Source organism: Heteronotia binoei, chromosome 6 (assembly GCF_032191835.1).
Source record: "Heteronotia binoei isolate CCM8104 ecotype False Entrance Well chromosome 6, APGP_CSIRO_Hbin_v1, whole genome shotgun sequence".
Classification (NCBI taxonomy): Eukaryota; Metazoa; Chordata; class Lepidosauria; order Squamata; family Gekkonidae; genus Heteronotia; species Heteronotia binoei.
In genome coordinates, this window is record NC_083228.1 from 100,084,197 (window position 1) to 100,098,615 (window position 14,419).

Consider the following 14,419-nt stretch of genomic DNA (forward strand, 5'->3'; position numbering starts at 1 on the left):
AAGTTCCCAGGTTTCATCCCCAGCATTGCATTGAATTATTGGGAGAGACCTTCCTTTGCCTGAGACCCCAAGTGAGCTGTTACTAGTCAAAATAGACAAGGAGGAGCTAAATGGCGACCTGCTGCCCGAGGAGAGACTGTTTCATCAAGAGCAGAGCTGTTGCCACCCACTCTGCCTTATGAACTGGTTTATTAATGGCAAGTGGCAATTGTAAAATCTATTTATTTCACATACTTGTAAAATTGATTGTCTTTGGTGCATTTTGTAAGCTGGTTTGTGTCTGTATTGCATGGAAAAAAGTTCTGTATATTTATAATTGCTGAATTGGGTTGCACAAATGATTCCTTCCTTGCAGTCTAGGGAGCTTAAAAAAAACTGCTAGGGATGTACATGAACTGCGAAAATGCAGTTCAGTTCATGATTTACTGTGTGGCCTGTTTGCAAACCTTAGATTGTCCCAGCGTTTAGCTACTTCACAAACTGGTTCAGTTCATGAGATGGTAGAACAGCCCCTTGGCATGCTAGAGACACCAAACTCACAGGAGATCTCGCTGTCTTATGTTGAAAGTGATAATAGCATAATTATTGGAGCACTAGCTTTGGCCTGGGTTCATATAGTTCACTGTGTAACTTTGGGCCAGTAACACTCTCTCAAAGGTTGTTGCAAGGATGAAATGGGAGCCCATCCCTCTACAGCTCCTTGGAAGTAGGGTGAGATATAAATGTGTGTAGTTGTAGCAGCAGCAGTAAATGGTAAGGCATTTCCCTGTGGATTGGATCAGAATTAATCTGTAGCTTAGAGGTGTTTTGTTCTGCTTTTTTGCCTTTCCCTGAAATATGACCTTGCTTGCCTGCATCTCTGAAGCTGTAGGCATTTCCTGCCATGTACCTACTCTCTCCTCATGGTACATTGTGTTGTGGATGGCACAGTGTGATCTGCAGAAGCTCTGTAGTAGATGCAAAATACTTCCTTGCAGCAGGTATTTGGATTAGATGACTTAACAGTCTTTCCTAGTCATTGAATTAGTAAACAGAAACTAAATATTACTTCAAATAGATGAACTTTGCAGTTCCAGGGATAGAACTGCACAGAAGCACTCCAGCTATTTCTGCTGTGGACTGATGCTCTGGTCAACACATCCCTCCCTTACAAATCACACATTAGATAGTTATTCATGCCAAACAGGGGAGGTCTGTTTTCATGCAGTGGGAGCAGGTGGTGGGAGGTTGTTTTGATGAGGTTAAAAAGCTCCTCCCACCTTTCCCTGAGCAGCAGAGCCCAATCTGCGTCAGCAGTAATTGTGAGCCTCGCACGGCTTTTACAGTGAGGGTGAGTGCAAACGATACATCAATATGAGGTATCAAACAGAGACTTAGATGTTCCCTCTAAGTGGCTGCTCATTTCCTGGAGTCGTAACATGGGCTAAAGGTTAACTTGCCCGTTTCTCTGTGGAGGAAAAAAAAACCTACGGGTGGGAGAAGAAGAATGGGAGAGAGTTGCTTCATATTCTGCCCTACCTAGAGGGACTGAATAAGGCATACCGTGGTATTTGTTCAGATCTCTCCCTCCACCCGCAAACTGGATTATTTTGCTAATCAGACTTCAGTGCATCGAAGATAAAAGAGAGAATCTGTTGCCTAGATAGGAGGCTTTAATGAGCAGCTGCGCCCCTGGGGACTGCAAGCTGAAGTCGAAGGCTGCCGCTTTCCGGTCTCTTGTCATTTCTTCACTTGCTCCTTCGCCTCCTTTCTCTCCACACACCCCCAATGGGCCTAAGCGAGCGGGAACTGTCCAAGGTGCTAGAATGCTGGCTGTTTGGCTGCTGAATGCAAGAAGATTGCAGAAAAAGAGGAGTACCAGATTACTGCTTATAGCCGAAGGTAGGCTTGCTCTTTGTTTGAGAATCCCTGATTAATCAACAACAGCATCGAGGGAGAGGGAGAGAGAGAGAGAGAAAGACTGCCTGTAGTCACAGGGAGAGAGACAGAGACAGAGGGAGACTGTTTCAGATCTTCAGTGTTTAGTTGGCAATGAGAGAGACAGAGAGCATCTTTTTCTGCCGCAAGAAGCCATTTGAATAGGATGTGTTCTATCCCTTCTTTTCCTTTCTTTTGGTCTTCACAGCGTCCACTCCAATGAGGCACCTTAGCCACCTTTGTATCATCGCATATGTTGGTGCTGTAATCTTCTGTGTGGTGAAGTGGATACAAAAAAATCCTCCCAGTTCTTTTCTGTTGGACTTTGAATCAGGGTACTGTTGGTGCCCCCCTGATACCTTGGCTCTTCTTTCTCTGCATGTGGATTTAAAATGCCTGCTCCAATCCTTTGCCCCGCCACATTTTTGAAAGTCAAACTTTAAAAGGCTATTTAATCCTATATGGAGAAGATCTCTCTTTTTAATACAACAAACACTACTGACTACTAGAGATGTAGAATTCTACAATCTGGACATCTTTGCCAAGAAGATCTCAAGCACTTTAAGAGAAGAAAAAACTGAGCCAGTCTGCAAAATCTTTTTTTTTTTGTATGGTGCTGAAATATCCCTTCAGACTGCACTGAGATAACCCGCAGGAAAGGGCTTTTACAGACAAAAGTCACCTTTAATTGTTGCACTTAGTGGTCCTCTGAGGACTTTAATTTTGGTACGTACAGTTTTTTTTAAAAAAATCTAAACATGGTAATGTAATACGATGTTATTAGAAAGCATGTGTACAGAAAATGGAATGATTTACAACCCAGGTTTCCTTACTGGGAACTTTGTCTGGTTTTAGAAACATTAATCAAACTGCTGCTAAACCAAATAATACCATAACGTATTTGGAATTATTTTGTACACATTACGATGGCTGATAATAAGAACATGTGGTGACTGGAGTTTCCATTTATAAAAGCAACACTAAATTATTAAAAGACTCCTTGCTATTTTTCTGACATATTAATTGATATAAACCCAACAGCTGTGTTAGTTACTTATCAGACATGTCACCCCATTAATATTTCATAATATTTTAAATATGCTTTTCTTAGTCAAAAGATCTCCATTATACCCCCCCTTCCCAAAAAAATCCTTTAAGAACAGGGAAAACATTCTCAAGTAAAATGCTTTCTTCTAAGTTCAAATGCAGGTTGCTCCAGTGGGACAGGGATAATTGTAGTCTCTTAATAAGAAGAGGTAGACGAGACATCAAGTAACATGTTAGTTGTATGCTAGGAAACTGCATATTTGGGAGCAAATCACGTATGTGAAAAGCTCCATAACAAAAGCAACTTCTTATTCCCAAGTAAATGACCAACAAGTATTTTAAATTCTAGCGGCATTGAGGAGTTGCCAGGAAGAGGGACCTGTCCTTTGTCAGGCCATCCCAGATTCACAGGGATTTTGAAGCCCTTTCCTTCTAGAGAACAATTCCAGAAAGATACACCTTGATAGATGTAGGGTAACCTTTTTCTCTGAGGTATTCAGAGAAATACTGTGGCTATTAGCCACAGTGTATGTGTGTATATAACATTTTTTGCCACTGTGTGACACAGAGTGTTGGACTTGATGGGCCGCTGGCCTGATCCAACATGGCTTCTCTTATGTTCTTATGTTCTTATTCAGGATAATTCTAATCCCTGAGAAGGAGTCATTTTTACACTTTCAGTGCTTTCAAGATGTATCTTGTTCAAGTTGGCCAACTTAGTTTCCATTTACAACTAGGCAACCAATTGCAGAAGTCTAATTCTTGATTCCCAGGGGACACAAATGTGGAATTAGAAGACATGTCCTTTAAAAAAATAAGGTTAAAAATTAACAAGGCAGGAGCCAGACGTATTATGAGAGCATCATAGACAATATGGCTATCAGAGAAATAATTTATCTCCTGAAAGCCTTGGAAAGCAGAAACTTTCCTGAAGGGGAGCTCCCCCTCCCCCCACTATAAATACACCAAATGCCATTAGGTCTTTAACAACAGTGCTGTGGTCAGCAGTCTGTGGGAAATGGAATGTGGCCTAGTCTCTTTGCACTTACTATCTTGTAAACAATTCAAGCAGCACAGCACAATATGAAAGGAGAGTTTGAATACTAATATTGGAATGATGGTTAACATCTATGGTTAAGATATTGAGCTTTGTTGCTCTGATTGTACTTGGAAATGCATATGCAAGTGAACATGCAGAGATGAGAGACATGACAGAAATGGAATGTGTGCTCCAGTTCTTGGAAGGTTGAAATTGTATCACATGAACTACATACCTCTCCACTTTACATTCTTCCATTCATCTGCGAAGAAAGTCACCAGTGCTTAAAGATATGATGTGTAGCCATTAAAACCAATTGGAAATGTGCCATTCATATTGCATATGAAAGATCTCTATTATAACAAACTATCTTATTTTCAACCTTTAATTCTGCCCTCCCCTTTAGAAGTGGATTTAAAATCAGTGCAATTGCACATGAAAATTGCAAAATGCTAAATGCTTGCAGTTTAACATATGCATAAGGCAAGCATTTTGTGTGATGAGGCTTCCTCTGTTATTTGGGAGATTTTTATTTTAAAGTACAAACTTAAAAGTAACCCCTATTTTTGCACTTATAAAAATCGACAGGAATTTTGCAGGGAGCTGCTAACATTGCAAATTGCTGCCAACCTATTGCAATTTTCATGTATATGTGGGATCTACACACTCAGAGAAACATACTGGGCAATCCTAAGGATGGTAGCCACTTCACAAAGTGCAGTCCAATCTCAGAGGGTCTTTGTATGTTTATGAATGAACTCTGATGCATAGGAGACTTCTACCCCTAAAAGGTTCCTCCCATCTACTTCAGTGGAGAACTAATACTTGCAAAATGAATATCTGCAAATATAATATCTTACACATGCTAGAGCTGAACAGCCTGACATACTTGAAAACTTGTGAAATAGCAGGTCATAGCCTTGGTGGGATCATAGCATGTGAACCATAGTCCAGTGCTAGAATACCTGCTTTTTATGTGAACACCCCAGTGCCAGTCCATAACATCTCAGGTAGTAGCTGTTAGAACTGGTCTTACTCTGCCGGAGACCATGGACAGCTACTATCATCCAGAGCAGACAATGCTGAGGAACATGGACCAATGTCCTGACTCAGTATATGCCAGCAACATATGTTAATGGCCACAAAACTCCAGCCATCTGTTTGATGGAAGGGCAAGTGGGAGAAGGGCACTAAATCAGCCCTCCACCCCACATCATGTAGAGGAGGACATTGCTGGTTGAGGTCAGAAAATATACAATCCTCTAAGCTGGGGAGTTTTATGAGTAAAAATTTCCATTCCACTCATGAATTACTGCATAAATTAGTTTGTTCTGGGGCCATTTTTCTTGAGCTAAGACAAAAATGTGTGAGTCAGAGGCTAAAAACTGACTCAGTTTAAAGGGAACTCTGCATGCAACACCTGTTTGCATGTGTGGACATATTTCCCCCCCTCTAGCTGGGGGTGGGCCTAGTTGGATTGTGGCCTAAGAATTAGGTTGAGGTTCATTTATATTCATTGTCACTTTCCTTAGGTGATATTTGAATTCTACAAGTTGTTCATCATATCAAAAGCAGGTTTTTAAAAGGCAGAGAAGCTTGATTGCCTCATTGCTGGGTTGCAAACTCACTCAATTATTTATCCACGCTTACAGAAATTGCACATGAATTGTTATAATGGTATTGGAGTTAGTCATAGAAATACTCATAGGGGAAAATATTAACTGAACTGCTTGACCTCACAATAAACTGGCAGGAACAGCAAATGTCCAAAATAAAATATTCTCCAGTGAGCTTAATTTCTTCCCTGCTGACAAATGATTGAATCGGCTGATTGTATCAGTGCAATCCTATGCAGAGTTACTCCAGTCTAAGACCTTTGTTTTCAAAGGTTTTAGACTGGTGTAGCTCTGCATAGGATTACACTGCAAGATACTAATAATCCCTAATAACCTTAAGTGAATACAGAAATGGTCAGACCTTCACCAAATTATCAAACCGCAGAGACAGTGTAATTAAGCCATGCAGTGTTCTATTTTTTTATTCCAGTTTCTGCACATGAACACATAAAGTTACCTTCTACTGAGCCAGGCCTCTTAGTCTTATCAAGACCATTACTGTCTCATCTGACTGGCTCCCCTGGGTATCAGATAAAGTCTTTTACATCACCTATTGCCTATTCTTTTTAACTGAACTGGGGACTTCCATAGAAGAGATGCAAGACCATATATTGAAAGATTTAAACTAAGTTATTCCAACATACATTTTAAGAAATCTAATGTATCCAATAATAATTACAAAAATAACATAACAAAACCTTACAAAACTGATGATCAAATTATTATCAGCTTTGTCTCATCCAGCGTATTGGAGGGAGCTAGGGCTGTGCAGCCTAAGCAGATGCTGACAGTGCAAGCCTAAGCAGATGCTAAGTATTAATGCCATGACTTCAGTTGTCTTCAAAGGCTGTAACTTGATTTAGGATTGTGCTGGAAGTGGTGAACCAGGAATTTCTGCTTCAGAGATCACCTCTGTCATGAATGTTGCTTTTAGCAAATTGTTATTCCTTCCGTTTCAGCTGTCCAGTAATATGGAGGTGGTAATACCAGCCCAGGATTATGGGATACTTGGGAAAGGATGACTGGGAAACACAGTGAATACCGTGTGTGATACAAATACAACATATTATAACAATACATTTTATTAGAGATGTGGATACTATGACATTTTAGATATTCAAGAACCAAAGTGGCTCTGAGGGACACATGTAGCTACAAAATGTTCATTGTATTTACTTTTGGCCTCTATCAACATCATGTTATTTATTTACCATCAGGCTCTCTGATGTTCATCCAAAGCTCATTTTCCCAAACTGGTTCCAAGAGACCAAACAGCCCAGTTAAAGAGACAGATGTGATTGTTTGTTGATTTAATCCCAATTGACTTAAATCCAGGTACTTCACTTTAATTGAATTATATAGGAATGTAAGATTCAAAGACCATCCTTTAAAAAGTATTAGCCTTATGGGGAACCCTGTAAAATATATCCCATTGGGGGAAACTACAAGTACTTTCAGTCTGGGGAGAAATACCAAGGCCTATTAAAAACAATTTGTATACCTGTTTAAAAATTGGCTCACATTCTGTCAGCTCTCATTACAATACAGGAACATAGTTTTCAACTATACTCTGCACTCACTGTGTCAGGGCCAATCAATGATCCATTTCAATTTCATAAACATTTCTGTTCCTTTGGACACTATTAATGCACACCTTAGCCCTTTAAGGGCCAGATCACATCTCTGGATTTTTAATGAGCTGAGTCTGGGTTTCTCAGACTGGACTCAGGTTCCTCTCAGTCAAACAGAAGGGAATGACTTTTTAAAATAAAGGATAGCCCAAATGGTCTTGGGAAACTGCTGTGAGGAGGGGGAGAAAGGCCTTTTCATTGAACAGTGCTGGAGGGAGTTATTTCTCTACTTTTCTGCTCTGAGTGGAAAACGGGGCCATAACTCCTCTCCAACAGTTTCCATGTGGGAAATGTCTTCAGGGAGGAGACTTTTCACCCCCTGGGGTAGTATTCCAAACCCACATGGGATCTCCTTTATTTTTTTTAAAAAAAGTAATTCCCTGCAGCTGCTCCATGGCTCTGGGAAACCCAAGTTGGGTTCAAGAAACTGGACCCAACTTGTTAAAATCCCAAAAGTGTAGTTTGGCCCTAAACCCCTTGCTGGTAGAACACTGCACCAGTTATTACATGGATTATCACACAAGGGAGTGTTCAGCGGTTGATGCATTTACCTTGGAAAACTGCTGGAATAAAGATAGTCCAATAAACTTGGGTGCATGTGTGGATCACATCACTGGACAGCAGCCAAGTCCCATACATTGATATTTCTATAAAACTGTTAAAAGAGCATCTTACAAAATTTAATGTGCTAAAGGTAACAAAAGAGCTCCACTTGCTATAAATTCAGTCCCCCTTCGAAATTTTCAATGTACTCTTCCTTACTGAGTTGGGGGAAAAAAACTAGCAAGCTGAAAACAACTTATTTTTCTGGACTTGTTTTTTCCTCCTTTGTCATCTCACAGGAAGTGTTTGCCTCTGTTTACTGTTTTCCACAAGATGATGAATTCTAATCAGGAGGAGGTCACTTTGGGCACTTTTCTCCAGTACATTGAAGATATGGGCATGAAGGCCTATGATGGCTTGGTGATACAGAATGCGTCTGACATTGCTCGAGAGAACGATCGCATGAGGAACGAAACAAACCTGGCATACTTGAAAGAAAAGAACGAAAAGCGCCGGAAACAAGAAGAAGCAATAAAACGGTAACAAATGTTCAAACAGTAGGAATGTTTGGTCAAGGAGCAATAGGCCTGTTAAGAATCAGCTGTAGACTCCCAGACTGCATGGTTGGTTACAGGTGAAAAGGCCAGGTCTGCCTAGTACCTTGGTGTGGTTGTTTCAATTGACAAATGATGGATTTTAAGGCAGCAAGTAAACCAATGTGACAAATGACCTAATAGACTGGCTTGACCTCAAACAATGCAAATAGTCCCCAGTGCCTCTGCAGCTAGCAGCCAGTCCTGTTCCTGGCAAATAGACAGATTTGACCAGCCCATCAGATGCCATGGAAGCAGGGCAAAAAGACTTCTCACTTCCTGGCCCCATGAGAATGAAAGAACACACCAAAATGGAGAAGAGAATGATATAAGCAGCACTGGGATTCTGCTGAGGGCAGAGGTGGGGTAGAAGTGGAGTTAATAAATAAATGCCATAACTTAAATAGAGGCCCTCCACTTGCCAGGATTCAGTTGCAACCCAGAGCCTTACATGTAGACAGAAGTGTTTTTATCACTGGCTGAGGAAACTTTGTTGGGTGGAAAGTGCTGTTAGGTCACAGCAAACTTATGATGATGTTATTTCACAAGGCAAGAGACAAATAGAGATGGTTTCCCATTGCCTCTGTATAGAAACCTAGACTTCCTTGGTGGTCTCCCATCCAAGTATTAATCAGGGTTGACACTGCTTTGTTTCTGAGATCTAATAAGATCAGACTAGTCTGGGCCACAACACTTAAAGCAAGGTTCACATTTTTCATAATTGTGTAAGATGATTGTGTAAGAGACCTGTCACACAAGGATTGGATCCCCCAGATCCATTCCGTTAACTACAGCTTCATGGATACATCTATTTCAATATGGTCTGTTTTGACTAGTATTGGCTCTCAGGCCAAGGAAGTTCTTTTCAACATCCACTCCCTGAGATCCTTTACACAGAGAGGGAAAGGCTGTACCTCAGTAGTTGAACAAATGCTTTCCATGAAGAAAGTCCTTAGTTCAATCACTGGCATGTCCAGATAAAGGGTGTCAGAGAACAGAATGTTGGGAAAGAATGAAAGACTTTTCTAAACCTGAGCCAAGAGAATATTGCCAGTTAACACTAGACAATACTGAGCTAGAAAGAGTGATGGTCTGGCTTGATATAAGGCAGTCATGCAGGACTGAAACTGAGACTGCTATAGACAAAAGATGTCATCTACCACTAAACTATGGCCCCTTCTCTGCAGGGAAAAAAAAGATGGCTCATGTCTATGAACTACAAGAATCATTGGGAATTTTTTTCTGTGCTTTCCCTAGTAATCCTAATATTGCTAAAATATGGGGATATTCTTAGAACAATCAAAATACCAAGATGGGTAGCCATGTTTGTCTATAGCAGTAGAAAAGAGGAAGGGTCCAGTAGCACCTTAGAGACTATAAAAATTTGTGGCAGGGTATGAGCTTTCATGAGTCACTGCTCATTCCTTCAGATAGTGATTCACAAAAGCTCATACCTTGCCAAAAATTTTGTTAGTCTTTAAGGTGCTACTGGACTCTTGCTCTTTTCTACTAATACCAGTTGCAGTATCTCTTTAATGATGCAAACATGCAATGAACAGTGAACACTATACATAACTATAGTCATAAATCGCCATAAATGCCAAATGTCTGAAAGCATTAAGGATATGAACTTTGTCTATGTATCAGAACACTTCTCCCCCACCCAATACCAAGCATCAACTCATTTTTTTCATGTCTGAGCTAAACAGTTTTCAGAATAAGAATACTGAATAATAGATCCCATTATGTTTCCCCAGCTGTGTCTCATTCTCTGAGGTACATGTGAAGGATACTTATTTTATATGCAAATTAAGCACAGTACTCATGCTTGTGACACAGTTCTAACATGGACTTCATTGTTGAAGAAGTTTGTCCCTGTTTGATCTAGAAAGTTTTTAATCATGAAAGGTATCCCATTCATTTGGACTGTGGCCGGGGAAGAAATCTATTCTTTCGAAGCACATTGGAGAATCTTGTTTTAATTATACACAGGATATGTTTTTGAGTGCTTGATAGATTAGGAACAAAACAGTGAACAGACTATCTATTAATCTCCAGACAGTCCTGTCTGGTGCGGTACACCAGCATCATTGCTCCTTATCCAGCAGCCATGTGGCGAGAGAAATGCTCTGGCGGCAGAAGGGAGAAATAATGTAGAATGTGCAGGAGGTTTTCTCGCATTTTATTTTCCTTTCTTTGCTTAGAAGAGGCAAAATAATTTTTCTTGAGGTGTCTGTTGGGTGACAAAATTTACATGTCCTGTACCTGGCTCAGTGACTGAAACATCTATGCTGAGCTGCAGTTGAGAGAGCCATCAGACTTCATACATCACAGGTACATTTCACATTACCTTATGCTGCATTGTTTCAAACAATATACATGTCAATGGAATCAGTTGACATCAATATATTGTAAGTGATAAGATATCAAGTGATGGTCAAGCAGGTATAAACAATCCTTGAGTTAGGAGGGAGGGTTGTTTGTGTTGCTTTATTTTCACAAGTGGTGAGTGAATCTAGGGAGGTTTGTGCTATCTTGTGGGATCCATACCTATTTTGTGTCATGAAGGGCATCTGAGAATAATTGGAAAGAGATTGTGTGGCACCTTAAAAACTAACCTGCACATTCACAGAGAGTAAGCGTTTCAACACCAGTGTTAGGAAGGCCTTGGCACCCCAGGGGAATCCACTGGCTCTTGTGTGAAATTGGATGCTGTCCTGAATGGACCAGTAGTCTGATCCGACAAGGCTCTTCTTAAATTCTTAACAAAATTCTGCCTCCCAGCATAAATTTCATGAACTACATTCCGCTTCAAAAGCTAACAGTAGGACAAACACTTGTTAGTCTTAAAGATGCCACAAGACTTTTGCTTATTTTTCAGGCAAAACACTGATACTGAGTTGGCCAACTGGAAATATTAGCACTGAAGAAATTAGAGAGTTGCCTCGGAGTTCCAGGTATATTTGAATGACACTAGTTTGTTAGATGGATGCTGATTTGCTTTTCTTACCGAGATTATGTTTTTGGCTGCAGTTGACTATAGACTTTTGGAATTCCAACATAAAAGTGTTGGTTTTATGAGCAGCTGATGGTGACTTGAGTATAGGACCTGGCACAGTTTCATATAGTTATTCTGTTAATGTTGAACAAAAAGAGAACACTTTCAGCACACTGGGCTGCTGTCTCCCCAGGAAGCTTACTTTATCTGTTTACATCTTTTATTTATTTAGAATAGTTCTAGGCTGTGTACTTCCTAAAAATCTCAAGGTGGTTATTTCAGTATATTATTTTGCTATGATATATGCCTATGCATAAGGCTGCAGCACAAATTTGCTCTCAGAAATGTACTGTTTTTCAGAATTGTGAGATAATTATTTCAGCTATTAAAATGGTGATACCACGTATCACAAGCATATAGAATATACAACACAACCCTGCACTGCACATTGAGCCCCAAAACATTTCAGGGATGAAAGAAATAGTAATGCATTTATGAATGACAATGATATTAAGAATACTTCTGATATGATGCAATTTATGGCAACACAGATTATTACAAGGGGCTAATTGCAAGGGGGAAAACACACCTGAGAAGAGAGCTTTCCCAGCAAGCTAGCATTAAGATATCTATCCTCTGCGTATAGTTAAGTCTTTGTTTCTAGTTGACCTAATTTTAGTCTAGCATTCAGCAATCATGCAATGAATACCAGATTCATATGGTGATTACAAGAAAACAAGATAAAATAATGTTATCTTTTAAAAGCATGTTTGTGTCCAGACTTACTACTGTTTCTTTTAAAAAAATAATAATAATTAGGATTTATTTCAGCATTATTTGCAGTCCCAAATTTTCTAGGGAACAAGAAACTGATTTAATTATTATCGGAAATTAGTTCAGTGCTGGTTGTGGATTATATATATTGCCAACTGTTAGCTGATCATAGTACACCAACGGCAGGGGGTTTTACTTCTAGATATTAATGTTAGAGAAGCTGCATCAGTTCACAATGCAATAAGGGGGTTGGGTATTTTTTGGCTTACCTACAGGCATTCATGGTGCTAGAGCTTTGCCTGCCAGGATATATGTAGCTGAAGCAGACATTCAGGCAGTGAATGTCATATGTCACTCAACTTTGCCATGTTCATCCTGTATGTTGTTCTATTTTTAAAATATCCAGAAATAACATTTTAAAATGCACAACTGTAAAAATGTCTGACTGCAAAATCTCTCCTTACAATAGACAGTGTGTGGCTTATTTGGACAATTTAATTGAAAAAGCAACAATAACAAAAATCTCACTAGGGAGGAATGTATTATAGCCATTAGGGATGTGGGTTTGGCTATATCCAGTCCAAATATAAAAAAAATACCTTTAGGTATTTTTCAGATACATTCAGGTCTCTGGATGGTATCAGAAATTGTTTGGGATACCATAAAAGTGGGTGGGTGTGGGTGTGTTAAGTGCCATCAAATCACTTTCAAGTTATGGCAATCCTATGGATTAATGACCTCTAAAAATGTCCTACCATTAACAACTTTGCTCAGATCTTGTAAACCGAGGGCCATGGCTACCTTGACTAAGTCAATTCATCTCACGTTGGTCTTTCCTCTTTTCCTTCTGCTTTCAACTTTTCCTAACATTACTGTGTTTTCCAGTGAGTTTTGTCTTCTAATAATGTGACCAAAGTACAATAGATTCAAGATACTGAGAAAAGGGGTCTGACAAATCAGAAATATTTAGGAGTAACTCTAAATATTGGGAGCCAGCATTTTAAGGGTCCCAGTACTGTTCCCCCTCCCTTTAATTTTACTGTGTCTGTGTCTTCCCTGGGCTTGATATCAACTTCCCATATTGGTTTGGCATTGATTCTGTTGTTTGAAATTGGTTTTGTTGATCTTGCAACACTGTGCTTGAGTTGGTTTGTGATGTGTTTGTAGTTTGCAGTGGATTCTCTGTTTTCACATTGCCTTGGATTCTTGGGTTTTATATTAGCTTGGATTCTCTAATTTTGCATTTGTTGGGCTTGCAATAGTTCCTATCATCAGTGGTCTCCAACATTTTTGGCACCAGGGACCAGTTTTGTGGAAGACAATTTTCCCACAGACCAGTGTGGGTGGGGTGCTGGGCTTTTTGTTGCCCCAGTCTACCCCACACCCCATCCCTGCTTCCATGGGGGTCTTCAAATGAGGGGTAGGTGAAGGTCACTGCCACACTGCCCCTTCCACCCATGACCTGGGTGAATGAAAGAGGTGGTGCTTTGGAGTGAGGCTGCACTGTCTCTTTTGTCCACTTGGGACCCAGGTGGGCAAAAGGGGTGGTGCAGTGCCTCTGCCTCATTCCGCAGTACCGGTCCATGGCCCGGGGGTTGGGGACCCCTGCCTATCATGTTTGGAGGATTCTCTGGTTTGTCTGGTTTGACATTGTCTGGTTTGACATTGGGTTGAATTCTTGGATTGCCACATTTTTCTCCATTTCTGCTGGGATTCCCTGGTTCTGTATTGGTTTTCTGTGCTTGTTAGTTCTGCCTGCTTTAAGAGGCTTTTGGCCAGTGGTTGCTTTGCTTGCTCTTGTGTCTTTAGCTGTTCATCCTGGAGAATGTATAGAATTTCTACTATAGAAAATAATGGAGTATAGCTGGGGGCACCTTGGTCAGGGGCCATAGAATGGGACCTCTTGGTCTGATTCACTTGAAACTTGGGAATTATTTAATGGACAGGCACTGACACCTCTGCTGCAGTTTGATGCCATTTGCAGGGGAAAAGCCTTCCAGAAAGATTTCAATAGGGAATAATGGAGCTGAACAATATTGGAATCCTAGGAAAAATTGAATCCACATACCTGGCCAGTATTTGGAACCCAGATAGCTGGGAATATCAATATTTTCAGCTCCCTGATATTTGGATCCAAAAAGTACTTTTAAAAAAGGCGCATGCCCCTCATAGCTATGGTGTCCAACCTTTTAGGTGGATGTAATATTGATGAAGTCTGTTCTAATATGCACTGTAGTACCATGGCAGGGAGGACTCCTACC

General features: G+C 40.3%; 1 protein-coding gene across 6 annotated transcripts in view; it reads left to right on the top strand.

The window, feature by feature from the left end:
- The first annotated feature begins 1,293 nt into the window (after window positions 1-1,293).
- Window positions 1,294-14,419, top strand: part of NYAP2 (neuronal tyrosine-phosphorylated phosphoinositide-3-kinase adaptor 2) — a 234,010-nt gene continuing 220,884 nt past the window's right edge. For 3 of the 6 annotated variants that reach the window (XM_060242217.1, XM_060242218.1, XM_060242219.1), the window contains exons 1-2: window positions 1,294-2,643; window positions 8,093-8,332. In XM_060242217.1, the coding sequence (XP_060098200.1) occupies window positions 8,127-8,332 (206 nt within the window). In that variant the 5' untranslated portion in view covers window positions 1,294-2,643; window positions 8,093-8,126. Of the gene's footprint in view, window positions 2,648-8,092; window positions 8,333-14,419 lie in introns of all 6 variants that reach the window. The other 3 variants (XM_060242213.1, XM_060242215.1, XM_060242216.1) reach the window with 3 other exon arrangements.